General features: G+C 60.7%; 2 protein-coding genes across 7 annotated transcripts in view; one reads left to right on the top strand and one right to left on the bottom strand.

The window, feature by feature from the left end:
- Positions 1–92: 92 nt before the first annotated feature.
- On the bottom strand, positions 93–1,900 carry DUSP28 (dual specificity phosphatase 28). Of its 3 annotated transcripts, none has more exons than XR_013999241.1 (3): positions 1,489–1,900; positions 1,127–1,300; positions 93–701 (listed from the first exon to the last, which is right to left on the bottom strand). XR_013999241.1 is itself a non-coding variant. In XM_081143523.1 (3 exons), the coding sequence occupies exons 1-2, from the start codon at positions 1,879–1,881 to the stop codon at positions 1,181–1,183; spliced, it is 513 nt and encodes a 170-aa protein (XP_080999649.1). In that variant the 5' UTR covers positions 1,882–1,900; the 3' UTR covers positions 241–701; positions 1,175–1,180. The 3 variants fall into 3 exon arrangements, 1 of the variants encoding a protein (XP_080999649.1); XR_013999242.1 differs by having other exon boundaries at positions 241–701; positions 1,018–1,300; XM_081143523.1 differs by having other exon boundaries at positions 241–701; positions 1,175–1,300.
- A 2,647-nt stretch (positions 1,901–4,547) lies between these two features.
- The window catches only part of ANKMY1 (ankyrin repeat and MYND domain containing 1), a 29,938-nt gene continuing 7,309 nt past the window's right edge, over positions 4,548–27,176 (top strand). For 2 of the 4 annotated variants that reach the window (XM_081143519.1, XM_081143520.1), the window contains exons 1-16: positions 4,548–4,670; positions 5,116–5,263; positions 6,442–6,628; positions 8,315–8,458; positions 12,128–12,600; positions 15,130–15,346; positions 15,645–15,809; positions 17,028–17,431; positions 17,988–18,159; positions 19,364–19,504; positions 19,922–20,062; positions 21,484–21,591; positions 22,053–22,184; positions 22,836–22,949; positions 23,250–23,415; positions 26,987–27,065. In XM_081143519.1, coding sequence (XP_080999645.1) covers positions 5,133–5,263; positions 6,442–6,628; positions 8,315–8,458; positions 12,128–12,600; positions 15,130–15,346; positions 15,645–15,809; positions 17,028–17,431; positions 17,988–18,159; positions 19,364–19,504; positions 19,922–20,062; positions 21,484–21,591; positions 22,053–22,184; positions 22,836–22,949; positions 23,250–23,415; positions 26,987–27,065 — 2,774 coding nt within the window. In that variant the 5' untranslated portion in view covers positions 4,548–4,670; positions 5,116–5,132. Of the gene's footprint in view, positions 4,671–5,115; positions 5,358–6,441; positions 6,629–8,314; positions 8,459–12,127; positions 12,601–15,129; positions 15,347–15,644; positions 15,810–17,027; positions 17,432–17,987; positions 18,160–19,363; positions 19,505–19,921; positions 20,063–21,483; positions 21,592–22,052; positions 22,185–22,835; positions 22,950–23,249; positions 23,416–26,986; positions 27,066–27,176 lie in introns of all 4 variants that reach the window. The other 2 variants (XM_081143522.1, XM_081143521.1) reach the window with 2 other exon arrangements.

Below are 27,176 nucleotides of genomic sequence, written 5' to 3' on the forward strand. Positions count from 1 at the left end.
GCGGAGGCAGGCAGCTCAGTGCAGGCCTCTCCATGAAGTGCAGTTTGCATGAGAGGCCCCTGTGTAGAAATGACTACCAGGCACTTTTTCTTAAAGTTTGAGCCCAATTAGTACCTTCTAAAATTTGAGCTCTTAGTATCTTCTTTCTCAGGACTTACAATGTGAATATCAGGTATTATAGTTCCTGGTTAATATATAGAAACATATAATAACAAAGTAACGAGTAAAATAACCATAGTTGGTGTAATTTCCTTTTACTACTACTCATTTCGCGTCCCCCCCGCCCTCAGCCGGCTCCTCCCTGGTACTGGTCTCTCCGGGTGGGGTGGCCTGAGCCTTCATCCTGCAGGCACCCCCAGTGGCCCGGCCTGCATTTTCGTGTGGTGTCGCAATCGAGCTGTTTTGCACTGAATAGCTTCCTTCTTCACCACACCCGAAATTGGGGGTTCCTGTTGGCACTGAATTGGCACCGATTACTGCTTGACAACATGTATTACTCAACTTTTCTTTTCTCTTCCCCACCATCTCATTTAAGAAGGGTTGATGGGCATAAATTTCCGAGTATTGTCCTCAGGCCTTAGGATGTCCAGGTGAGGTGCAAGTGAAGCAGGAGAGGAATGTGCACCCAGATGCGCACGTGTCTGGTGCACCGTTGGTGTGAAGGTGGCTGCAGGAGGTCAGGCCGCGGCTCCCGGCTGTTGCTGAAACGGGGAGGTAAGCAAGGAAAGGTGGGTAAGCTGGGCGGCTGGTCACAGCTTTGCACCCTCACCAGCACGGTGCAGCAGCTACAAGTCTGGAAACCATGGGCCCACCCCCGTGGATTCCGTGCTGTGTTCAGAGAGCAGAGATGCGATCAGTGTGAGGCTGGGGAAAAGCCACTATGGCTTGAGCCCCGGGCAGGCACCGGAGTTTGCCAACGGCCCCCGGCGTCCTCCCAGAGTGGCCCGTGTCACACTGGCCAGCAGCCGGCATCAGGGTGGCGGTGTCTGTGACCCCCGAACCTCCCCATCTTCCGACCTTGGCTCCTGGCCTTGATTTCGCTAGAATGTCTTTCTGCCTAAAGTTCAAATGGTTCCGATTTTCCGACGAAGCCCTGTCGAGTAAACTGGGGCTGCGGATGGAGTACCTCCTCCCAGGCAACGCCGCGCCCAGTTTGGGGGCTGGGCTGACCAACCGGGGCTCACAGTCCGGAGGGCTCCCGGGTCAGGCAGGACCTGGACTGCAAGGCCTCCTCGTACTTCTGGAGCTGAGACCAGAAGCCAGGGTTGGGCTCGGCCACGGGGCGGGCGCTCTTCACCGTCTGCAAACGTGGGGATTCGGTTTCACGGGCGCAGCGCTCGCGCCGAAGTCCCCAACTGCCCGCCCCCGGGAGCGCCCGGGCCCCGCCCCGCCCCGCCCACCCGAGCGCCCCGCCCCGAAAGGCCCCGCCCCCGGAAGACCCGCCTCCGAGAGCGGCCCCGCCCCGCGCCGCCGGAAGGGCCGCCCCACCTGGAAGGCCTGCGCCAGGCTGAGGCCGCGGTGCCGCATGAGGTAGGCGGTGCACACGGCGGCCGAGCGGCTGCGGCCGTTCTTGCAGAAGACGAGGCAGGCGCCGCCGGCGCGCACCGCGGCCTCCATGGCGGCGCAGGTGGGCTCCAGGTGCGCCAGCAGGTCCTCGGCCGGGTCGTCGAGCACGGGCACGCGCAGCTCGGCCACGCCGGGCGCGCGCGGGCCGGGCTGCTGGCGCGAGACGTTCACGCAGAGGGTGACGCCCGCGCGCGCCAGCAGCTCCGACGCCGCCGCGGCGCGCGCGCTCCCGAGGAAGAGCGCGGGGGCCACGTGCGCGAACGGCGGCGGGGCGGCCTCGGCGCCCCCGGGGCGTCCGGCTCGTCCCGAGTCCATGGCCGGCGCTCGGGCGCCCCGCCCCGCCCCGCGGTCTATTTCGGGAGGTCTGGCGGCCGGCCGGGCTCGCGGCGTCCCGGAGGCCGCCGGGCCGTGGGCAGCATCTTGGCTGTGCCCGCGCGGGGCCCGCCCACACGCCCCAGGCCGCCGCCTCATTGGTCAGGCCCTGCGGGACCCCTCCTCTGATTGGCTACAGGTGAGGCGGTGGCTGTTAGTGGGCGGGGCCTGGCGGCCGACCTGCGAGGCGGGGCTGCTGGAGCCGCCGATGTTGGTCCCTGCGACCCGCGGAGTTTACTGGACGCGGACGGCGGCGCGGGGCGGGGGGCTCAGCGGGGCTCGGGGAGGGGCGCCCCGAGCTGGCTGCCGTGTGGAACAGCTTGGTGCCCTGTCCAGTAGCCTCGATATCGTCCTGCTGGTAAACCGCCTGGTCTCGTGCGTTCTTAGTAGCTCCTGCCTGTAGCTGCACTGCCACCCGAGGCGCCCTTTCGTTTAACTTTATGCCTGTTCTGTTACCTGCCTGATAAACTGCCCCTTGTCATTTCTGCATTTTATTTTTCTCTCGTTGTAAAACGCGGTTTACACAAATAAAGCTACTTACCATTAACTTTTCATCATTTTCTTTCCAGACCAGTATTTTTGTTGTTTTTATTTCCCTTAGTAATTTTTGGGACACCCGTGTAACTTTAAACAATGGATGTCATGTAATGCGCGCACAGCCTCCTCTGCAGTGGGGTTATCTGGTGACCAGTGCCTTTCATGGACCGGTGTCGTGGAAAGGAACGGCCGTGCAGCCTTGCATAGTATGTTTGTTTAGTTGCAAATCCAGTTTTATTCGACTAGTAATAAATTTTTCTGATTCATCTCCATTGTTTACCTAAGATTTGCAACCCATTCTACCAGAGATTATTCTCCTGTGCCTCCCACCCCCCCACACACATCTCCAACCCCCCCACCCCCCTCAGACACACACCCTCCCCCTCCCTCCCCCCACCCCGGCATCCCTCCACCTCCACACCTAGTACTGGGTAAGTCTGACAAAAGGAACCTGTACAGTTTCTCCGGGTGATCTTGACTCTCTCGGTTCAGCTGCAGCCACCAAGCATTGGTAACTCAGGTCTGTGCTCTAACCTGGGCTCCCTCATGAGCTAAGGACTCAAATACCGGTTTGCAGCCAGGTCCTGACATCTACCAAGTTCCTTCCAAAATCCATTTCCTTCTGCCCTAAGGACAGACTGACTTTCTTGGAATGGAGAGGCAATGAAATTCCAATTTTCTCAAGTTCTTTAGGATCCAACCCAATAGATTTGCTGTCCCCCAGCTCCAGAAGTGGGCTGGTAACCTCCAGCCCATCAGGGAAGCTGATCTCCCAGCACTGCTGCAGCAAAGGGCCTGGGCTCTCCGGAAGCAAGGAGGGGAACGAGGAGGTCTCCGTTCCCTCCTTAGCCCCTAGGGGAAGGCCGCCTGGGGTGAAAGCCACAGGAGAAACTGTCCTTGGTGACATTGTTCAGCCACTGAGTCACCCCAAACCTGCAGACCTTCCTGTTCTGGGCTGTGGTCTCCTGAGCCAGCAAACCCCCCTGTTGTTGGGGAGTTTTCTGACCCAGGGCCTCCTGCCTGAACTTCCCACTCCTTCCCCCCACTGGGCTGATGCCAGGGTGACCAGTCTCCCTCTCAGCCCACCTCTCACCCTGAAGGCTGCCTTGGGTGTGGGTGGCCCCTCCTGGGCCTGGCTCCCTCCAGCTGCAGTTTGGGAAGCTGGGCAGAGGCAAAACGAGCTGCCTGTGAAACTGGTTTGTGAAAAGGGAAAGTCAACTAAAACTTGAAAATATCCTACGAACCTGTCGGCCGTCTCACTTGCGGGTTGAGTGGCGGAGTCCTCACCCCTGGTGCCTGCTGGTGACCTTGCCTGGAAACAGGGCCTTTGCAGATGCAGGGAAGTCACCCTGGATGTGACCAAGGGACCAGCGTCCTCACAGGAGGGGACCTGGAGACCCAGACACGGAGGAAAGAACCCCTGGCGCTGGTCCGGGCCGCCCAGTGTGGGCTCTGTTACAGCAGCTTTAGGGACTGACATCGCCGGGCAGAGACTAAACAGTCGTTAAAAAGACCCCAAAAACTACCTCTGGCAAATCTGACAATTTGGTGAGCCTGGGAAACAATTCCAAATACCGAAGTGGGGCCCGAAAAGAAGAGGCTTTCTGGGGCCTCTGGCCCATCCGTCCAGGCGGCTGCCCCTCTCCCGGTGGCCGGGCCGCCGCCCGTTCCCCGACCGCGCCGCGCGCCCCGCAGGCTCCCGTTCCCGCGGGGGAGCCTCAGGCTCCTGGGGCTCCCGTCCCGCGGGCGCTGGGAGCCTTTCGCGCCGTCTCCCCGGGGTGCCCGAGGCGCGGAGGCTGACCGCCGTCCTCTGCCGCGCGTGCGGACCGGTGTCGCGGTGGAGGCCGCCAGCCGGGTCCCGCGCGCTCGGGGGCTCAGCCGGGAGGTGCGGGGGCGCCGGGGCGGGGCACCGGGCGGGGACAGGGCGGGGCGCGGGGCGCGGCTGGGGAGTCCCCGGAGGTCACAGAGGGGGGCCCCGCCCTGGAGTCCGGGGCGTGTCCGGGGCGTGTCCTGGCGAGGCCGGCGCGGGATTGGCCGGGGCCGCCGTCTCCAGGGAAACCCGACGCGCAGGCGCCGGCGCGGGGTTGGCGGAGACGGGCGAGCGGGGTGCGCTGCGGCTGAACCGCGGTCGCTGCGAGCTCTCGGAGCCTGAGCCTCGGGGCGCCGTCGGGGTCCCGGGGAAGCCGCGAGTCGCGGTGAGCCGAAGCGTGCGTTGGGGGGCCTGCGAGCTCCACGGAGGCGGCGGGGGGGGGGCCTGTACGTGGGTCCCACGCCCCTTGGGGTGGAGCGGAGAGATTAGGGACCCGACGTGGGTGATGGGCTGAGTGAAGGGCTGGGTGGGGGCCGTGCCCCCGAGGAGCCCCGGGAATGGGGGAGCCCTGACTGCGCCCCCCTCGGGCAATTAGCCGGAGCTGGACTGACCCGGCCACCTGGCTCTAGCCTGTGGTCGTGGGAGGGTGGCCCCGACGGCACTCCCGGTGGTTCACACCCGCGGAGCTCTGGCGAAGGCTTCCCCGGGCTCCAGCAGGAGCGGGGAGGCCCCGGTCTGGGTCTGGGGGAGGGGGGGCTCCCGGCCGCGGGGCTGTGGCCCGCGGGGCCCCCCGGCCCTGAGCTAACGCGCGTCTCCGGCTCTGCCTGCAGGTCCCAGGACGCTAGACATGGAGGGCGGGGGCTCCTCAGACTTACCTGTCCGAGTCCCAGACGACGACCAGCCGGAGGGGCGGGGCAGCGAGCCGGCGGCCTCCGAGGACCCGGGGACCCTGGAGAGCTCCACGCTGCTCCCCAAAAGGTGCGGGGCCTCCCGCGGGGGTCTGACTCTGACCCCGACCGCCCGGCTTAGCTGGGATCCAGCCTTGGGACAGGCGTTAAGACATCGCTAGAAGGTATATTATCCCTGGAAACACTAGTTCCTGGAGAGAGAAACCTCAACATTGTATCAGCAGCCCCGAGGGAAGTTGCCACAATGGGTGACTGAGCCCGGCCTGGTCACCTTGGATTAGGGTCCACATAGAGTCATATTGTAAGGTTCTGGAGGGGTAGGACCCCAACATACGAATTTTGGGGCATGGGGGCCCAATTCAACCCAAAACCACAAGTAAGCAAAAAAATATATATATATACAAAGCATATCTGAGGCCCAGATTTCATCACTGTTGCATGTGGGTGTCTGTCCTTGACTCCTTCCTACGGACGTGCAACAATATGGAACAGAGACCCTTGAGTCTGTAGCAGTTGGGACCCTCTTTGTTGGGCAGGGGATTTAGGCCTCTGTGGCTCACTCGCGGCTGGCATTTGAGGGCCATCTGATGGCGGGGGCCCGGAGTCTGAGTGTTCACACGCTGTGTGCCCAGGTGCAGCGTTCCCTGGAGAGGCCTTGAGAGGGGGGAGGGGGCGAGGCTGTGTGTGCTGGGCAAGGCTGGGCCCACGTTTGAGTCAGGGCTGAACTTTTAGATGGCGGGAGCAGGAAACAGGCGAGCCCACCCCAGCACACGTCCTCTGCCCCTGCCAGGTGTCCACCCACCCCTGCGTCCCTCCTTCCTCCTACACGTCCCTTACTGCCCTTCCAGCTGCTCTCGGGTCATCTCTCCCCCCGAAGCTCCCCCTCCTTGTTTAGCCTGGTCATCGACCGCAAGTGTCTGCCCAGCTCTGGGTGGGCGCTGCTGCTCCCGAGGGAAGACCCTGCAGGGGGCACTCAGGCGGGTGGTGGAGACAAGGCTCATCCAACGGACAGCTGGTGCAGGGCAGCTGTCAGCCCGCTGCCCCCGGGGCACCCCCTTTACCTTGCTGGACAGCCCTGCTGCGCTTCCCACTGCCTGTTTCCCTTTCTGGACCACGAGGACATGGACGGCCTCTGCCCCGGGGCTGTTGGGAGGGGCGGTGCTGTGCAGTGGGGTTCTTGGCACTCGGTCACTCTTGAGAGCTTCGGCCAGCTTGGTTCTTTCCTCTCGCTGCCCTTCACACCCCCAGGAAGGGTCTGGAGGCCCCTGAGGAGGAGGAGGAGTCCCAGGGCCCCCTGAGGGAGCAGGACCTGAAGGAGGCCTACATCCAGCTGGTCCATGGCGTGCAGGAGTGGCAGGACGGCTGCGTCTACCAGGGGCATTTCGGGCTGGACATGAAGCTGGGGTATGGAGAATTCTCGTGGCCTACGGGCGAGGTAACTGGCTCCCGGTGCTTCCTCCCCTCCTCCCCCGGGGCTCGGCCACCAGGGCCCCTCTCTCTCCTCCTGAGGGGGGTGCGACGTGAACTCGCAGGTCCAGCAACGGGAGGGTGGCCAGGCTAACGTCCTTCCTGCCTGAGAGATGCCTGGAACGTGCCCCGAGCTCTGCGGAGCCTCCAGACCTGTGACCAGGACGGAGGCAGGCGGGCAGGGGACTGAACCGGTGCTGAGCTTCTGCCCAGGCGTGGGGTCCCCGGGACGTTCCTGGCTGGAGCGCTGACTCTTGTCAGATTTGTTTCTTAGCCCTCGGCTGGTTTTTCTTTTACCTGACATCATGGTGCCCGGGGCGGGACTGCGCCCTCGCGGTGATCGCAGGCTTGGGTGCATCCACCTGTCCTCCCACAGCCAGGTTCCACCTGTGAAGGGACAGCAGGGGCCTGGTCTGGCTTGGGGACTGGTCCTGTGGCCAAACCCAAATCAAGGCGGGGGCTGGGGTCAGGAGTCCTCTGGCTGGTCAGGCATGGTCACATGTGCGGGGCCGGGGGTAGGGTCAGTCCAGGGAAAACAGGTGGGGAGCCATCTCAATTGCCAGAGGAAAGAGAAGGCACAGGAGTGTCCCCTCCATGTGGAGCACGGACAGGCGACCGGGTGCTGTCCAGACGCCTCTGGTGCCGAAGGCGGCACCTGACACACCGGGCGGCCCAGCCTGGCCATCGGACATCGCCTTCTCCCTTCCTCCCAGGGCCCCGGGGAGGCGCAGTCTCCGACAGCCCCACCCCTAACAGACGGGGGCCCACAGCCAGGGCCTCAATATCGGGGAGTTTTTTGGTTAATTCTCACTTGAGGATGTTTTTTCCATTGCTTTTCAGAGAGAGTGGAAGGGAGGGGAGGGAGAGGTAGAGAGAGAGACACACCGGTTGGTTGCCTCCTGCAAGCGCTTTTTTTTAAAAGAAAAAGCACCTTGCAAAGTACCAGCTCTTTTTTTTTTTTTTTAATTGATTTTTAGAGAGAGAGGGAGGGAGAGCGATAGTGAGACAGAAACATCAACGAGAGAGAAACGCCCCCCACCGGGGGTCAAGCCCGAAACCTGGGCAGGTGCCCTGACTGGGAGTCTAACCGGTGACCTCGTGGTTCCTGCTCGAGGTGTTTTAAATCAGAGCCACACCCGTGTTCCTAGCCAGAGCCCACAGCCCTCCCCCCAGGGCCGCACAGGTGACCTGGAGGCTGGCAGCGCCCCCCACGCCCTGGGCCAGCCTGCTGTCCGTGAACCTGAGTGGGGGTGGGACAGGATAAGAGCGGAGCCCAGGCCAGAGCTGCGGAGGGGAGACAGGTTCTGCCCAAGCCCAGGGTGGGCACTGACCCCATTGTGGCCTTTCCCTTCCTGACTCAGGATATCCGGGCAGTTCCAACACCTCCCCCAATGCCCCCACCTGAGACAGGCAGGAGGGAGGGTGGCCATAGGGGGTGTCTGACCGCTTGGCACCCCCTCTGCATGATTTGGGTGCCGAGCTCGGTCACGTTGGCCACCCAGACTCGAAGGGGACCCTGTGGCCAGGCACCCCATGAGTGGTCAACCCTGACGGTGCCCATTCATGGTGGCTCGGCCCAGAGGGGTCCTGTGAGGTTCTGGGCGGTGAGGGGCACCGTCTCAGACACGCCCGTCACAGAGCTCTCTGCCCACAGTCCTACCACGGGCAGTTTTATCGGGACCACCGCCACGGCTTCGGCACCTACCAGTGGCCCGATGGCTCCCGTTTCACGGGCATGTTTTATCTCAGCTTCCGAGAAGGCTACGGCACCCTGTACATGAAGACAAAGCTCTTCCAGGTGAGGGGTGGGCCCCGTGGGTGCCGGTGAAGGGGGGGCTCCCGTTCAGGTTTCAGAATAATGAATTGATTTCCTGACACCCTCCCGTGGCGGCCGACCATGGTTAATTTTTTTTTTTAGTATCTTTGTAAACTCATGGGTTTTAACACAGTTGATGTATTTCATTTCTTGCCGCTGTTATTGCTACTTGACACTCAGGTTGTCCTGCCTTCGGTCAGGTAGAGCCTCTGTGGTTTAGCTCTTCCGATTTTGAAACAGCTCTAGCAGGTTCCGGTCACTCTCTCGTCTTCCAGGCCCCTTCATGCGCCCGCCCTGACCAGAATCCGCTGTCTGCCTGGGGAGCCTGGTCTCTTTAGTGGGACAGTGTTTAAGCACCGGGCTGGGTGCTCGTTGCTGCCTTGTTGGGTGGTTGTTATTTTTAGGGCTTTTTAGTAGCAGATCTAGAAATACATTTCTTTTTTTAAAATATGTTCTTATTGATTTTAGAGAGAGAGAGGGAGAGAGAGAGAGGAACATCGATGGGCTGCCTCCCGCAGGCCCCCCGCTGGGGATCGAGCCCGCAACCCGGGCGTGCGCCCTGACCAGGAATCAAACGCGCGACCTCTTGGTGCGCAGGACTCTCAACTCGCTGAGCCACACCAGCTGGGCTGGAAATACATCTCTTGATAAGCAAAGACGTCACCTGTTCCTCTGGTATCTCTCTCCAGCCCCGGTGCGGGAGGGCAGGGCTTCCACTCACAGCGATACCTCTGTGTCCGCCTACTTTTCTCTTAGTCCTAACGATCTCGGTTTCTGTTAACGAAATTACTCATTTGCTTTGTCTCATACTTTATGTGTAATAGTTTCACAATAACAACTCAGCATCGTTACCACCGTCATGGTTTCCAAACACAGTTCAGGACTCCCTGGCCAACCGTCCCGTCCCACCAGGGACCTGGGGTCAAATCACAGGAAACGGCTCCTCTCTCGGGCCAACTGGATATAGAGCCACAGCCCCTTGTGCGATTCTGCTTTCATGGTTTAAGAGTCTATCCATAAAATCTAGCTCTCATTTAGTTTTCTACTTATGTACAAATTGGATATTTTCCTAGTCAAATGTAGGATCCACCCAGAGGAGTCCCCGTCCACCCGTTTCTCTAACATCCTGAGCCCTCCCTTGTCGTTGCTGATGTCTTATAGTTTTATCTTCGCATCTACAGACTTTGAGCAGATGTGCACACACATTCCTCCCACCTCCCTGGGGCAGCGCGCTCCTTCATTCCCTGCGGTCTCCGGGGACGGAGGCGGCAGGGCCCCCAGACAGCACCGCGGCCGCGGCCTGCTCTCAGGCCCTGCCGTGTTTGCCGGGAAGCTTTCCTAGGACTGAAGTTGTTTGCTCAAAAGCGAATACTGTGGACCCTGAGAAAGAAGATACCTATTAAGAAGGGCTCCTGGTAGCTAACTGGGCTCGAATAGAAAACAAACAAACAAACAAAAACCCCACACGAACAAATAAACAAAAACGAGGCTTAGCAGCCGTTTCTGCACAGGGGCCTCTCACGCAAACCGCTTCAGGGGAAGTCCTGCGCCGAACCGCCTGCCTGCGCTGCTCCTGCCGCCGGAGCGGCCTGGTACCCGAGCTCCTGGAGCCCGTGTCAGCCAGCGGCGTCCAGGCTCCCCCATCGCACTGGAGCTGCGCCGTTGGGCCCCCTCGGCCTCTTCACCAAGCAGCCAGAGCAGCCCCGTTCTGACCACTCAGGAAAGTGCCTCTGGACCGATCAACCTGCAAGGATCTGGAGTCCTCACTGCGGGAGGTCAGGCCCGTCGGGGAGGGGCGGGGACTTCGGTCTGTGCCAGCCGCTGCCCTCTGGCTCGGGCGGCACACTTTCCCTTCCCGCCTAAGCGAGTGTCTCCCTGGCTGGGCCGAAACGGAAGGGGGAGAAATCTCGCTGGCGCAGAGCCCGCAGCTGGGCTGAATCACACTTGAGCTGCTCTGCACGGAATAAAGTTTCCTTTCTCACCGCACCCTGAATTGAAGATCCCTGTTGGCCCCGAACTGGTGCCAGTGACCATCGGTTGACAACACACACCCCAAAAACTGAAAATTAAAATCCTTCAGGAGGTTGCATCTGCGGACACACCTCTTAATTTAACCGTCCGGTGATTAGCGGCATTGTGAGCTGTGTGGCCACATTTGTGACTATAGCTCTGATGACAGGTTATTTCTTCATAAAAACCCCCAGACCTGGAGCCCCTGGATCAGGGGTGCTGCGCCTCGGACTCTGCGTGGATCTGCAGCCACTGCCCCCTTCGCCCCCTTTCCTTGACCTGCGTCCAGTCTTTCCTCGCCCTGCGTCCAGTCTTTCCTCCGAGGGCATCGCTCTTGCGGAGACACCTGCACAGTGACCCTCCAGGTCCACTGCTGCGCCAGCCGCCTCGCCTGCCTCCGCACCCCGTCTTCCCTCCCGCCCCACCTGGCCACTTTCACAGACTCCAGCTCGGACTGTGTCCCGGTGCCACAGATGCTTCTAGAAACGCCCTGGCCCCTGCCCCAACCTCTGTGTGTGAAGAAGTCACCCTCAGACTGTGTGGTCCTTCCTGCCATTCCTGCCACCTGTTGTAGACTGGGGTCACCTTATGGGCAGGCCGGGCGTCACGCAGCCTTATATCTGGGGCGCCCAGCCCCGGGCCTGCCGTCGGAGCTGCTCAGATGGGCCTGAACAGGTGGAGAACTGACACAGGAGCCACGGATTATCCCGGATGAGGGCACCCTCGGAGTGACACGTGTGTCCCACTGTTCAGGCCCAGGTGGCTTCCTCTGCCCTCCCACGACCTCCAGGCGTCCTTCAGCGCCATCGCAGGAAAGAGCAGGTCCCTGGGGGCTGGGCCTTTCTTTGTGCTCCCTGCAGGGAGCTCTGGCCTCAGGTTCCCTTGTCCGGGGGCTTCGTTGTCCCTCTTTGTTTCTCTTTGGTTCCTCCTGGCTCTTCTGTCTCCACACCTGGTGGGAGCATCCAGAAGGGCCCTGGAATTGCTGCAGTTTCCCAGGTTGAGGGGCGGCACGGATCGGCTCCTCCACAGTCACACCTGCTGGTCCGTCTGACCCGGGGCCTGGCGCCTCTGCCCACATACTGCTGGGGAACCCGGCTGGGTCCCCGGTGTTAGCGCTGCAGGGGGTTCCCTGAAATGAGCCCCTCTTGGTACCCCACACACTCTTCCACCTTGAGACCCCGGGTCACGTCTGCACCTTCTGGGGAAGGCCACCCCTGGCCCCCTGGTCCTCCAGGGAAGGGTCCGTGTCTACATGTTCGCTTTGGTCCCTGTACCTGGGACATACGAAGCCTCAATTAATATGTGTTGGGGGAACAAGGACATTTCTTCTTTGGATGTTAAGAAACTGGTGGCAGCCCAGCCGGCGTGGCTCAGCGCTTGAGCACTGACCTAGGATCCAGGAGATGGCGGTTCGGTTCCCGGTCAGGGCACATGCCCGGGCTGCAGGCTCGATGCCGAGTCAGGGGGTTGCAGGAGGCAGCCGGTCAGTGACGACTCTCTCATCACTGATGTTTCCCTCTCCCTCTCCTTCTCCATTCTTCTCTCTGAAATCAATAAAGATATATTTTTAAAAAAGAAAAAAAACACTGGTGGCAGAGCCCAAAGCCCTGCTGAGTCCCCTGCCCCGGTCTTGTTTCACAGGGGCTGTACAAAGCCGACGAGCGGTTCGGGCCGGGCGTTGAGACCTACCCCGACGGCTGCCAGGACGTGGGGCTGTGGTTCCGGGAGCACCTGGTCAAGCTGTGCACAGAGATACCCAGCGGCTTCTCCATGCGCAGCTACCCGGAGTTCGCGGGCTTCCTCAGGCACTGCCCCGCCCGAGTCAGCCTCTCCGAGGAGGAGACCATGCAGTGGGACCTGCAGGAGGAGCGGGACCCGTTTTTCTATGACTACAAGCGCTTCCTGCTGAACGACGACCTGATTCTGCCTCCGGACCTGTACATCTACTCCACCGACAACACCCACATGCCCATCACCCGCTCTTTCCGCAGGGACCTGGACTCCCGGCTCTTCCTGCACGACATCCCTCCATTTGTTGAGGACGGAGAACCCTGGTTCATCAAAAATGAGACCCCTTTAATGGTCAAAATCCAGAAGCAAGCTTACAAGTTCAGGTAATCGGGACCGCTGTTCTCCCCTGATGGCTGGGAGCCCCGCTCCTGCTGCCCCGGTGGCCCTGGCACCCGGGGTATTTGCCAGGTTGATGGAGGGAGAGCTGGTGCCAGAGCTCGTGGGCTGGGACACACCTGTGTGTGGGAGAGCTGTGGGGTCCCGGGGACCTGCCGGCCTGCTCCGGGGAAGGAGTGGTCAGGAGGCTGCTTGGTGAGAGTGGAGCCAGGGCCTGGAACGGGGTATGGAATAGGGTAAACTGAGCCCACTGAGCTGAGTCCCATCCTGGTGCTGGGACCTTGAGTGAGTTTCCTCTGTGTAGGTCGGAGCCAGTGCCCCAGACCTGTGCAGGGTCCTGTCTGTGATTAGAGGTCAAGACCCTGCGCAAGATCCACAGAAAGAGAAGGGACTGTTGTTACCATGATGTCTTCACATGGATCTAGCCAGAGAGCCAAGGGTGGGGGAGCAGGGGAGAGTGGGCTGGGGGCTGGCCAGGCCTCTGGCTTCTCCAGCTATGGCCAGGAGATGACGGAGCTGCTCTGCTGGTCTCCCGAAACACTTGCACCCCACAGTCCTGGAATAGTTAGCAGGACTGAAGGGAAACTGATTTCTTAAGTAAAAAATTTAAGAATATTTTAATCTCTTTCTTAAACTTTGTCTTCAGATATCTCTAACTTTTTTAGAATGCGTGTTTGTGAGCACAAGTGGCTACTTATGCATCCATCCGCTCGTCCATCCACCCACCTACTCATCCATCCACATATCCATCCATGCACTCATCCATCAATCTGTCCATCCACCCATCCTTCCATCCACCCATCCATCCATCCATCCATCCATCTCTCCATCCATCCATCCATCCATCCACCCATCCACCCATCCATCATCCATCCATCCATCCATCCATCATCCATCCACCCATCTGTCCGTCCGTCCATCCATCCGTCCATCTGTCCATCCATCCATCCATCCATTTTTCCATCCATCCATCCATCCATCCATCCATCCATCATCCATCCATCCCTCCATCCGTCCATCCGTCCATCTGTCCATCCGTCCGTCCATCCATCCATCTCTCCATCCATCCATCCATCCATCCATCCATCCATCCATCCATCCGTCCATCCACCCATCTGTCCATCCATCTGTCCATCCATCCATCTCTCCATCCGTCCATCCATCCATCCATCCATCCATCCATCCATCTGTCCATCCATCTGTCCATCCATCCGTCCATCCATCCATCTCTCCATCCATCCATCCATCCATCCATCCATCCATCCGTCCATCCATCCATCCATCATCCATCAATCCATCCGTCCACCCATCTATCCATTCATCTATCATCCATCCATCCATCCACCCATCCACCCATCCATCATCCATCCATCCATCCATCCATCCATCATCCATCCACCCATCTGTCCGTCCGTCCATCCATCCGTCCATCTGTCCATCCATCCATCCATCCATTTTTCCATCCATCCATCCATCCATCCATCCATCCATCATCCATCCATCCCTCCATCCGTCCATCCGTCCATCTGTCCATCCGTCCGTCCATCCATCCATCTCTCCATCCATCCATCCATCCATCCATCCATCCATCCATCCGTCCATCCACCCATCTGTCCATCCATCTGTCCATCCATCCATCTCTCCATCCGTCCATCCATCCATCCATCCATCCATCCATCCATCCATCTGTCCATCCATCTGTCCATCCATCCGTCCATCCATCCATCTCTCCATCCATCCATCCATCCATCCATCCATCCGTCCATCCATCCATCTCTCCATCCATCCATCCATCCATCCATCCATCCATCCATCCATCCATCCATCTGTCCATCCATCCATCCATCATCCATCAATCCATCCGTCCACCCATCCATCCATTCATCTATCATCCATCCATCCATCCATCCGTCCATCCATCCATATCCATCCACTTACCCACCCATTGATTCACTGATGCATCCCTCCGTGCATCATGCAAACATCAGCTCACCCATTGTCGTTGGTGCCTGTTGGGTACAGAAGCTCCCATAAAATCACAGGTCCTTGACAGGCTTTGGTGTGTGTGTGGTGAATGGGCCATGGGACTTGCATGTTCTCTACTCAGATAGGAAAGTGAAAGAGCAGAGGTGGGATGTGGTTGCTTGGTGCCAAGTGCCAGACCCATGTGTGTGTGCCCGGCCCCTGGCCCAACCGGGGCCCCTGCTGTGAGAGCCCCCCCTTCCCCAACGCACCCAGATGAATTAGGAGCCCGAGGGGGACTCGCAGACATTGCTGCCCAGGACAGACACTTAGCCCGAGTGTCCTCACCGGCAGGCAGCAAGTTCCACCGCTGTGCCATGTCCACGCTGACCACAGCTGGCCCGTGGTGCAGCCCCAAGGCTGAGGGGGAGGGGAGGAAGGCGGGTTGGGCAGTTTGGAGCAGAGGAAGGAGGAGGGAAAGTGTGCGGGGCCAGGCCCAGGGCGGCCCGCTGGGTGGCAGGTGCTGGGTCCCCTGAAGCTCCCGGCGTTGCCAGGAACAGGAAGGAGCACTCCAGCTGGAACATGGGCGCCATCCTGGAGGGGGACCGGAGCGGCTTCGCCTGCCGTGGACCCAGGGAGCGGCTTGCCAGGGAGATGATCTTGAAGGCCGAGGAAGGGAACTACAACTGGATTTTCGGGATCCTGAGGGACAACCTTGCTAGTCCCGACGTGGCCGATGCGCGGGGCTACACCGTGCTTGCCGCGGCTGCAGTGAGTGCCCCCCCCGGCTGTGTCTGCTGCAGGGTCTCCTGCAGGAGTCCCCCCAGTCCCTGAAGGGGACGTGTGGAGTCCAGTAGAGAAGGGTGAGGGCCCGCTGACCTTCACGTGCCCTGGTCGCACGTTTGACGTCCCTTTGCCAACCCCGAGAGAGCGCCGGTGTCGCTGTCTCCGAGCTCAGGCCGGCGAGGGCCCTCGCTCCAGGAAGACATGTTCCGCGTGAGCATGGGGTGCCCTTCTCGCCCGGCGGGGGGAGCCTGCTGTCCTCGTGAGACTGGCCTTCTCCCTCCAGGTTCACTGTCACACCAACATCGTCAACCTGCTGCTGGACAACGGGGCCGACGTGAACAAGTGCTCGGACGAGGGCCTGACGCCCCTCAGCATGTGCTTCCTTGTCTACTACTCGACCAGGTCCTTCAAGGCCAACATCGCAGAGAGGACGGTGCTCGAGCCCCAGGTCAGCCCCTGCTCCGCGCCGGGCTCAGTGTCCACCTGCCCCCAGCCCCCCGCCCCCCACCGTCCGTTCCTCCGTCTCTCAGCTGCCCACCAGCCTCCCCTCCTCGCAGGGACTAGGCTCAGACTCAGTGAAACGACAGCAGGAGGCAGAGGTGGAGCCGGCCACTCGCTCGGGTGCTCTGGGCTTGCTGCCAGGGCTCCAGGGGACACGTGTCCTCACGGGCCACGTGCCCAGCAGCTGGGGCCCCAGACCCCTCGTGGTGTTCCTGTTGCGAGAGTGCTGCCTGGAGGTCCCTGGATAAGCGCTGGTTTAAACCCTGCTTCGTTTTTTACTTTTTTATTTGAATTTATTTTTGTTAATCTTCGCCGAGGATGTTTTTTTCCATTGATTTTTTGGAGAGAGTGGAAGGAAAGGCAGGAAGGGGGGGAGAGAGAAACATCGAGGTGAGAGACACATCGGTTGCCTCCCACGCGCCCGACCGGAGCCAGGGATCAAACCTGTGACCGCTGGGCGTGGAGGCCGACGCTCTAACCGCTGAGTCGCTGGCCGGGGCCGAGCCCTGCTTCCGGTTGTTGTGGGTGACGGTATCTCCCGGCGGAAGTTGCTCACTGTAATAATGACCAACTCTCAAGGTCAAGGGTGGTCTCGTGGACAGAGGTCATTCTTGTTCTCGCACCAGGTCCCCTTCAGTGGCAGCCTCTGGGACGGAGGGGGCTGCTTGGTCCCCAAGCCTCTCCACACCCGGGGGGGCGGCTCAGGGGAGTCAGTGGAGGGAGGAGCCGGGGGGGACGCCGCTGACCCTCAGTGGACACTTCAGTGTGTAGCCAGTGGGGAGACTCCTTATGGTCTTAGTCTGGCGTCTTCCCACTTACGCCTGCCCAGTGCTGGACGGGTCTCGCCCTGAGTGCTGTGACCACGCGTGGCTGTGGCTGACGCGTGGCTCAGGCCTCCACGGTGCCTCCAAGGTGTTGGCTGCCCCCGTGCAGGTTTTCGGGAAGGCACGTGGGCACGGCTGTGCCAGCGCTGTGCGCCCAGGTCCCGTGAGGGCCGCTCCCAGCCATGGGCACAGATCCTTGCCAATTAAGGTGTTTAATGGGGTTGCCACTGTAATCTTTTTCCTACTAATGACATATATATATATAAAAAATATATATATATATATAAAAAATATATATATATATATATAAAAAATATATATATATATATATTTTTTTTTAGTTTTTTTCAAAGGAAGTTCCAAAACTCACAGTCACTCAGAGCCACTCCGCACTCCGCAACGCAGCCTCCACGTACTCTGACCCGCTGGCACCCACGCCAGGCAGCCAGGAGTCCGTTGGCCAGAGGGGCAGCCCCCAGAAGTGGGTGTCCACATCGCCCAGGGGCAGTGTCAGCGACGTGGACCGGGGGCTGGGTGACACCCTGGAGAGCCTGGACCAGTGCTCGCTGTACACTGCTAGCGAGACCAACTTCGAGTCCAACCTGTGCGTACAGAACTTCCCCTTTGAGCTGTCGCGGGACATGCTGGAGAGGAGCGCCCAGGCCTATAGCATGCTCCAGGTGTCCTCCGGGGACACGGGCTCTGACAAAGGGACCATGAGGCAGATGGCGCTGTCCATGATCGAGTAGGTGGCCGGCGTGAGGGGCTGGGCCAGGGTCACGTTCAGGGCGGGCCGCAGGCTCAACGTCCCTTCCCTGCTCCCCTGGGAGGGGTATTTCTCGCGCCTGTGCCTTATCTTTAAGGGGTCTCAAGGGGACCTCCTCCGGTGGCTTGGTGCTGGGGGACACGCAGGAGAGAGTCCACAGGAGTGTGTCCCAGACTGGCACACGGGCGGTGGGCACCATGCAGGGGCCCCCACACGTGGACACACCCACACAGGCCCACACGCACCCACTCAGTCTGGACGAGTGGTTCTCGAATTGCGTCCTCCGGGGTGTCTCAGACCCTGTCGGGGAATCTGCGAGGTTGAAGTGATTCTCATGATAATCCTAAATCGCACGTGGGAGTCGTGTGACTTGCGCAACGGTCCTGTGACGGTCACGTCACATTGCTTCACCTGCGCCCTGCGCACGAGAGGACGCCAGCCTCACGGGAGCTGCACTCGCTGACACCGTGGCAGGGACTGGTTATTGCGTCCTGCCTCTCCTCCAGCCTGTGACACGTCACGCTGATCCTTCCAGACACAGAAACAGGTGGCTGACCATCCACCGCCTGCTGCACCGAGGCGCTGACCCCAACCTGTGCCGCGTGCCCATGCAGGTCCTGTTCTTCCCTGTGAAGGCCGGGGACGTGGACGGGGTGAAGCTGCTGCTCGAGAACGGTGCCAGGACAGACATCCAGTTCCCCCCCGAGGTAGGGCCCAAAAGGTAGGACACCCGAGGTAGGACCCTGAGGTCGGCCCCCCGAGTAGGGCCCCGAGCCAGAGCCACGGGTGTGGGGAGCAAGGCAGGGGGCAGACTGCAGCCGGCCACTCGGTGTGAGGTCAGAGCGCTGGGTTTTGACCCTCACTGGTACCCCGTTTTCCTGCTCTGGCTGCGCGGGCACCCTGCCCGCCTGCAGTCACTCAGGCCCTTATTTGTGGTTAGAGTGTAGATGGTACAGACAGGCTGGTGTTACTCAGCCGTTACTCTCAGGGGCAGGTGGGTCTCACCTTATGGGCCCCCTGGCCAGGCCGTTTCTTTCCTTCTCTCCTGAGAGTAAGGTAAAGTGATCAGGAGAACAGAGTCCACATGGGGCCCAGGACAGTTCGTCATAATTTTTTAAGTTCACTAATTGGATTCCACCTTTGAAACTGGCTAAGGTTGCAGCCTTTAAACTTGGCACAGACATACTCATTCATCCACCCACCCACCCACCATCCACCCACCTATCCATCCACCCATCCACCCATCCATCTATCCACCCATCCACCCATCCACATATAAACCCATACACCCACACACCCATTTATCTATCCATCCACCCACCCACCCACCTTCCACCCATCCACCCACCCACCTATCCACCCATCCACCCACCTGTCCATCCATCCACCCACCTGTCCATCCATCCACCCACCCATCTACCCACTCACCCAGTCACCCATCTATCCATCTATCCATCCGTCTACCCACCCATCCATCCCCAATCAAGAATTGGATATTTACATTCATCTTTCAAATGGAAGTTTTGCTTCATTAAAACACTTGAGTAGGCAGTATTACTGGCACCTGGAAGAGTAAGGACTGGCATCAGGAGCTACAGGCGCCTGAAAAAAGGGCCTGCCAGGGAGGACAGGCTTTTCCTGGAGGGAGGCAGGGACAGTCAGTCTAAAATGAAACTGGCACCAGGGCCTGCACCCTTGTCTGTGGCCCGGGCAGATGGAGCATTTTATGAATTGGAATGGACATGTCCGTGGTCCCTTGTTGCCCTGAGTGTCACACGGGGCTGGTGAGAAAGCAGTGCTGTGCATGGGACTTTGGGACCAGCATGGGCTCCCACCTTGGACAGGCCCCAGCACCGTGGGGAGTCCCTCACCAGGGAGCAGTGCCTCACCCCTCCTGCGTTTCCTCCGCAGCTGGGGGCCCTGACCCCCCTCCACATTGCAGCTGCCCTTCCCGGGGAGGAGGGAGTCAAGATCACGGAGCTGTTGCTCCACGCGATCACAGACGTGGACGCCAGGGCGACCGACCAGGACGATGTCTACAAAGCGAGCAAGGTGGGCTGCCTGCCGCGCAGGAGGGGGGCGGTGGGGCCCGGGGCCCTCTGCTGACAGTGCTGTCCATTTAGTTCCAAATTTCACTTTCATTTCACTTGTCCTGACAAGACTGGTGGATGCTCTGTGGTCCCCAAACCAGCCTGGCTCTGCAGCAGTGTGCACACCGCTCACCCGAGTGACAGCGCCAGGGGAGGGCTTGGGGTGCACGTGCAGGATGCGTTGGAGAGGGTTTCTCGGGGTGCTGCCTCAGACCTGCAGTCCAGAGAGGTGGGCAGCCGGCTCCTCTGAGTGAGCATCTGTGTGTGAGCTCCCACCTGCAGAGGGCTCGTGGCCCCGCCTGGTCGGGCAGGTGGCAGGTCTCTGGGCACTTAGGGGAACGGCTCAGGGCCAGGGCCTGAGCCCTCTGTCTGCCCACAGCTGGACCTGCTGCCTTCAAGCATGAAGCTCAACAACGAGACAGGCCCGCCGAGCATCTACTACAGCACATGCACGTCCGTCCCTGATGAGGGAGGCAGGACCCCTCTGCACGTGGCCTGTGAGCGGGAGGACAACCACAGGGTGAGCAGGGCCTTTGTGGGGCAGGTGGGAGCTGTGTGCATGTGTGTGCACATGTGTGTGCCCTGGGTGTGCACACGTGCGTGTGTTTACATGAATGTGCACATGCATGTTCTGTGCTTGTGTACATGCACCTATATGCACATAAGCATGTCTGTGTGAGTTGTACTATATGTGTCACAATGTGTGTACATGTGTGCACGCGTGTGCAAGTGTGTGGGTGTGTGCTTGGGAGGTGCATGTGCGAGTGTGTGTCTGTGTGTGTTGGGCAGGGCAGTGAGCCAGCAGCGACGGTGGGGGACGAGCTGCGCTGAGGGGATCGACCTTGGGACGGCCCCCGGCCACCCTGCCTGAGCGGGTTTCAGAACGGGGTGGGTCACATCCACAGTGAGATGGGATACACTAGGTCAAAGCACAGCAGAGTGTCAGCAGGCCCTGCCCGTGACTTGTGTGTTGAAGCGCTGTGTGAGAGCACGTTTAAGGGACACGCGTCCACACACACGCCTGCACACACGTGGGTCACGGCGTGGCATTGTTTTCCCTGTGTGGGGCCTGCTCAGACACATGTGGGCGTGGCCGGCCTGGGACGCCTGGGCTGGAACTGGCCTGTATACCTCAGTCGCCCTCTGACTCAGTTCCCCGGCGGGCTTGGGTCCTGCAGAGCCCACGTGGTGGCCCCTCTGGCCCTGCAGCACCGCCTCCCTTGGGCCGTGGGATTAATTCCTCAGAAGAGGAAACCAAGTGGCGGAGGTGGGCCTGGGGGAACTGGGGGGCCAGGCCCGGGCTTTGCACACAGTGCTTTTCAACCCACACACCTGTGTCCTCTGTGCTGACTTGGGGTTTGGAAACGCTTTGGGGAAGCAAAATTAGGGGACACTAGAGGCAACATCGTCATTAGGTGGAGGTCAGGCGGCTGGGGCAAAATACCAGGCCTGAGAGGCGGGGGCTGCAGCAGTCCAGCCATCACGTCTGCGTTCCAGTGGGGAGGAGAAGGGAGATTGGGGTTCCCCAGGGGGAAGGGCAGGAGGGTGCAATGACTCTCCCCATGCAAAACGTCTCCTTTCAGCACTGGGCTCCTCCCCCCCGCTGTGTCCTGGTGGACCCTGAGCCCCAGCTACACCTGCTCCCGCCTGCTGTGACAGCCTTAGGGTCCTGACTCTCTCCTTCCTTGGAAAACAAGTTTTAAATCAATTCACCCATCACTAATCCTTCCTGTTTTTCATTGGAAATAACAGATGGTTAGAAAACATCTTTGTTTGAGGACCCACCCACCCACCAGTCACCTGCCTAGAATTCAGACTCTGAGCTGGGCAAGGTGCTGGGTGGAGGAAACGGTTTCGGGACGTCTGGGTTAAGGATCCGAGCCAGGTCCTTCCGGGCCCGGGGCCTCTTTCACCTGCTGGCCTCTGCCTTTCCCCACCCAGTGCGCCAGGGACATCGTCCAGCTCCTCCTGTCCCACAGGGCGAACACCAGCCTGCTGTGGAGCGGCCACTCCCCGCTCTCCCTGTCCATCGCCAGCGGGAATGACCTGGTGAGCACGTTCTTACTCCTGGCTTTCCGGGTGGCACCTGGGCTGGCAGCTGGGGACACTACAGGGAACAATGGACCTGTGGCCCACTCCTGTCTGACCAGGCGGTCAGAGAGGCCCAGGTGCCCCAGGCAGAGGCAGACTGGTCCCAGGGGCAAGGGGCTGACAGGCCGAGCACTGGCCCATGTGGCTCAGCAGTACCCCTGGGATGGCCAACAAGACTGGACAGTGTGCCAACAGAGTGCTGGCGGGGTGCCCGGGTGGAAGGAATGGCAGCCACCCCTCAAGGAGCCACCCTGTGCCCACCCCCAGCTGGCCCTGGAGCTGGCAGCAGGGGAGCCTATGGGTGGGAGCCGTGGAGAGCGCCCGGGGTGGCCTCAGTGAGTCTAGCTGTGGCCTCGCTCCCAGACTTCCTGCAGCGGAGGGAGGGGCCTGGTGGTGCTGACAGGCCTGTCTGTGTCCAGGTTGTAAAGGAGCTGCTGTCCCATGGCGCTGACCCCAACCTGCTCCTGACCAAGGGCTTGGGCAGTGCCCTGTGTGTGGCCTGTGACATCTTCTACGAGCACTGGAGGAGCATGGACAGGAGGCTGGCCCTGGTGAGGCAGTGGGCGTGGGGGGTGGGCACACTGTCCAGTGGCACGGGGTCCTGAGCCTGAACGTGTGGGGCCCCGGGTCTGGCCTCCTTCCCGGCAGGCGGGGCCTCACGGGGTCGTGCTCTGTGCCCTCCAAGCCTCGGTGTTCTAACGACTTGAGGATGGATGAGAGATTCTTGCCCTCGAAGGTTATGGATCTAAACTATGTGCAGAAGGCCCCTGGATTTCCTCGGGAAAGCTGTGGGCCGTGGTTTCGGTCTGGCTGCGGGATTCTAGATTTTTCTGTGTTGAGTGGGCGTCAGCCAAGGATCCTAATCAAGGGAGTCAGGAGTGGCCGGGCCTGACTCCCCACAACAGCTGATGCAGTGACACCCCAACTTCTTGTCCGTGAGGTGGCGCATCTATCTCGTTGGTTTCTCTCTGTGCCCCTGGGAAAGGGGCCTCCCTGGGGAACGTAGGTGGCAGCCTGTCTGGGCAGTGCCTGCTCCCCTGCTGGGAGCCACAACCCTGGGCTGTCCTCCTGCCGGCCAGTGAGGTTGGCCAAAGGGCCTGGAAGCCGTGGGTGCCACTGGGGGCCTGGACACCCCAGTTCCAGATCCTGCCTCCTGGTGGCTGGGGGTCTACAAGCGCGTGACGGAGCCCCGTTCTCCGCAGATCGACCAGCTCATCAATTACGGGGCTGACATGCTGGCCCCAGTGACGCTCACGCAGGGGGACAAGGTGGCCGTGGGCACCGTCGTAGACTACGGGTATTTCAAGTTCTACCAGGTACGGCTTTGAGTCTCCTGCCGGTGACGGGGTGGAGCTGGGGCCTTTCGGGTCTCTTGGGCAAAGCTGGGCCAAAGGTCCCTCATGCCCCCAACCAAAGCGAGTCCCGGCCTTCGGGAAGAGAAGGCCCGGCCCCCAGGCGTGTCGTGGGCGTCACGGGCGCGGCTGCCCGGGCCTGGCTGTTGGGGTGCTCTTCCCGTTCATCCTCACAATGAGCGCCGAGGGCGGAGGTGTGCCCCCCACCCCGTGTGTGTCACCCCGGGGGGGCCGGTGCCCACGGTGACTGGCGCTGTGCCGCAGGACCGGAAGATCGCCCACTGCCCCTTCCACACGCTGATGCCGGCGGAGCGGGAGATCTTCCTGGCCCGGAAGCGGCTCCTGGAATACGTGGGCTTCCAGCTGCGCCGCGCCGTCCTGGCCAAGGAGGGCCAGTGGGACCCGAAGCTGCTGTACCTGAGCAAGAGAGGTGGGTGCCCGCGGGCACAGCCGGGGGGAAGGGCTGGGCCAGGACGGGCCATGAGGGAGGCCTGTCCCGCCGCCGCCAGGGTTTTAACGGGTGAGGACAGCCGTCTTTCAGCAGCTGGTGCTGGGACAGCCCGTTATCCAAACACAAAGGAATGGAGTTTACCCCTCACGTCGCCTGTAAAAATTAGTTCAATATGGATGAGCTTAAACTATAAAACTCTTAGGAGAAAACTTCAGGGGTAAGTCTTCACATCCTAGGATTTGGCGATGGCTTCCTAGATGCGACACCAAAAACATGAGCGATGAAAGGAAAAATAGATAAACTGGACGTCATAGAAATAAACACCTTTTTTTGCTTCAAGGACACTGCCAGGAAAATGAAAAGACAGCCTATGGGAGAATTTATAGGGCGCCCAAAAAATGTGCGCACAGTGTGGCCACAGTAATGATAAAGGCGGTGTTTATTAAGATACGTTTCACTTTCGAAGCTGAGCTGTCAGTGTGCATACATTTTTCGGGGACACCCTGTAGCTGTCAATCCTACATTGCATAAGGAACTTGTGTATAGAATAACCTGTCACAATTCGATAATTTAATTCAATAACTGAATTAAAAACCGGACAGAAAATGTGAATAGAAATTTGTCTGAGGGTGGAGAGAGGGTCCAGCGACCCCCAGATCGAGACTGAACAACAGGCCAGCAGCTGCGTGGAATGCAAGTGTCCTGGAGGGTCGAGTCACTTCCAGGGACGGGATCGAGCCGAGGCGACGCCACAGTCCGCAGGGCTGACCTCCGCGGCCCACAGCTGTCACAGTCAGTGCGGCGACACAGCTAAGGTGCTCATCGCTGAGCAGACGCGGGGACGGAGCCGGGAGCCACGCCCCTGCTGGCCTGAGATGCAGCTGCTTCCAGCTGACGCCAGCACCTCCGTGGACGTCTTTCCCGGCGGCTGCGCTGCTCCGGGCGACGCTGACGGAAACCTCCGTGGCCGCGCGGTGCAAGCGCCCGGAGCACAGCTCCTCCGTGACCGCGAGGCCGCGCAGCGCTGGCTGAGCGTTAGGTCGGAGTTCACAGCAGGAAGACGCAGACGGAAAAGAAACCAGGCACGGATGGAGCCAGTCTTAGTTACACCGGCCTCTACCCGGCTGTCTCTGAAGAGGCGTATAAATGGCCAACGAGCCCGTGGAAAGAGGCGCATGATTGGTCGTCAGGGAAGAACCAGTGAGGTGTCACCTCAGTGCGACGCTGTGATCAAAATGCAACAAGTGGCCCGGCCGGCGTGGCTCAGCGGTTGACATCGCCCCAGGTACCAGGAGATCGGGGTTCGATTCCCGGTCGGGGCACGTGCCTGGGTTGCGGGCTCGATCCCCAGTGGGGGCCTGCAGGAGGCAGCCGATCAGTGACCCTCATCACTGATGTTTCTCTCTCTCCCCCTCCCTCTCCCTTCCTCTCTCTGAAGTCAATGAAAATAGTATGAAAATGTACCAAGTATAGAAGCAGGCGGAGAAGGCGGAGCCTCCCGCCCGCTGCTGGGGAGGGAATGGCAACCGTCGGCGGTTCCTCACATGCCAACCAGGGTCGCCACGTGATCCGGCAATTCCGCTCCCGTCCGCGTGCCCAAGAGAAATGACAACGTCCCCCCAGCACCGTACACGAATGTCTGCGGCAGAGGCAAGTCGTGGCCGATGCGCACACGGAATATTTCCACCCTCAGAGAGGAGTGAAGCCCTGACACACACCACAGCGTGGATGGACCGCGAAACCCTGATGCTCAGAGAAAGAGCCGGTCACAGGGACCACGTATCTATGAAACGTCCAGAACGCGCAAAGCCGCAGACCAAGTGGAGAGGGGTCACCGGGGGCTGGGGGCCGGGGGTCAGGGCGTGGTGGCTGTCAGGACGGGGTGTCAGGGCGTGGCGTTTGTCAGGGCCGGGGGTCAGGGCGTGGTGGCTGTCAGGGCCGGGGGTGAGGGCGTGGTGGCTGTCAGGGCCGGGGGTCAGGGCGTGGTGGCTGTCAGGGCCGGGGGTCAGGGCGTGGTGGCTGTCAGGGCCGGGGGTCAGGGCGTGGTGGCTGTCAGGGCCGGGGGTCAGGGCGTGGTGGCTGTCAGGACGGGGTGTCAGGGCGTGGCGTTTGTCAGGGCCGGGGGTCAGGGCGTGGTGGCTGTCAGGACGGGGTGTCAGGGCGTGGTGGCTGTCAGGACGGGGTGTCAGGGCGTGGTGGCTGTCAGGACGGGGTGTCAGGGCGTGGTGGCTGTCAGGGCTGGGGATCAGGGCGTGGTGGCTGTCAGGGCCGGGGGTCAGGGCGTGGTGGCTGTCAGGGCCGGGGGTGAGGGCGTGGTGGCTGTCAGGGCTGGGGATCAGGACGTGGCGGCTGTTGAGTTGGTCCGTTTTGGGGGGTGGGGATGCTCTGGAATTGATTGTGACCCGCGAATGCACTAAAAGCCGCTGGACCGTGCACTTTATAGGGACTTAGGTGGGGGGTGAGCCGTGTCTCAACTAATAGAACGCCCTCCCCCCACTTTCACATTTCCTCTTGAAGACGTGACCTGTGAAGCTGTGGCGCAGGACCCCTTGTATGTTCTTTTATTTTTAAATCCTCACCTGAGGATATTTTTTCATTGATTTTCAACAGAGTGGGAGGGGGAGACGGGGCGGGGACATCGATTCGAGAGAGACACATTGATTGGTTGCCACCCAACTGGGGCTGGGGATCGAACCCCCAACCCTTCAGTCCCTGAGCCACACCGTACAGGGCCCTTGCGCGTTCTCTACGGTCACCTGTCCCAGAAGCATCCCTGGTGCCACACGGCCGTCCCAACGTTGCCCGGACGACGGTGCCCTGTCAGCTGGCTTCCCGGGCCCAGGTCCTCCTCGCCACAGCGGCTCGAGTGGCGGCCTGTGTGCTGGTGGGGGTGGGGCGGGTGGGGGCGGAAGGAGGGCTCCCACCTTCCTGCTCTCCTGGCCAGCAGGTGTTTCCTTGTGGGGTTCCTGTGTCTGAAGGGGTGGCGGGGAAGCAGGGGTTAGGTGGCCTTTCTGGGGGGATAAGGTGTGTCTAAGGCGAGCACAGGGAAGGGACACGGTGGACACTGTGGGTACTGTGGGGGGACTCACTGCCCTCTGGTCACCCAGCCCACATTGCACCCTCCCACAGTGGCTGGAGAGCAGAGCTGGGGTCCCCCTTCCAGAGGGGGCTTCGCGCTGGGTGAGGCCAGAGAAACCTGGTGCTGCCCCAGAGCCTTTGATTGGCGTGACGAGGGGGCCACTGCGCTGGTGGACGGTGTAGGGGAACGGTGCCCTGGGGGCTGCAGAAGGCTGGGCAGGACGCAGGAGCAGAGGGAAGCCCCCCGGGGGCCATGGGCGTCCTGACCCCTCCAGGCCAAGCCCCACTCTGCCTCCTGGGACCCATCGCGGGATGTCAAGGGCCTGGGGTCCCCACCTGCCTCCCTGGAGTTCCAGGGTGGGCTCCCTGCAGGCGGGTGGTCGAGGCAGGCAGCCCGGTGCGCCCTCCGCCCGTGGACACCCCAGCGCCACCAGGAGGGCGCACGGAGTCTGACGCGGGTCTCTGGGAACAGCACAGCTGATGCCCTGCCACAGGCTGAAGCAGAAGGGCCCCAGCCCATTCCGGGTGCAGCACTTGGAGGAGCTGGAGCAGTAAGTAGCTGGCAGGGCCCCACCTGCCGTGGGCACGGGCCAGGATGGGAGTGGCAGTGGGGGCTTCGGGGCACATTGGAGGAGCCAGGTGCTCTGTGTCTGGAGGGCAGC

Source organism: Miniopterus schreibersii (genome assembly GCF_964146895.1).
Source record: "Miniopterus schreibersii genome assembly, chromosome: 7".
Classification (NCBI taxonomy): Eukaryota; Metazoa; Chordata; class Mammalia; order Chiroptera; family Miniopteridae; genus Miniopterus; species Miniopterus schreibersii.

Bases quoted from the DNA above. Each gene is read 5' to 3' on its own strand.
- DUSP28 (XM_081143523.1), bottom strand. From the start codon at position 1,881: ATGGACTCGGGACGAGCCGGACGCCCCGGGGGCGCCGAGGCCGCCCCG. The intron at 1,301-1,488 runs GTGGGGCGGCCC...CCACGTTTGCAG, and splicing joins GCCTGGCGCAGGCCTTCCAG to ACGGTGAAGAGCGCCCGCCC.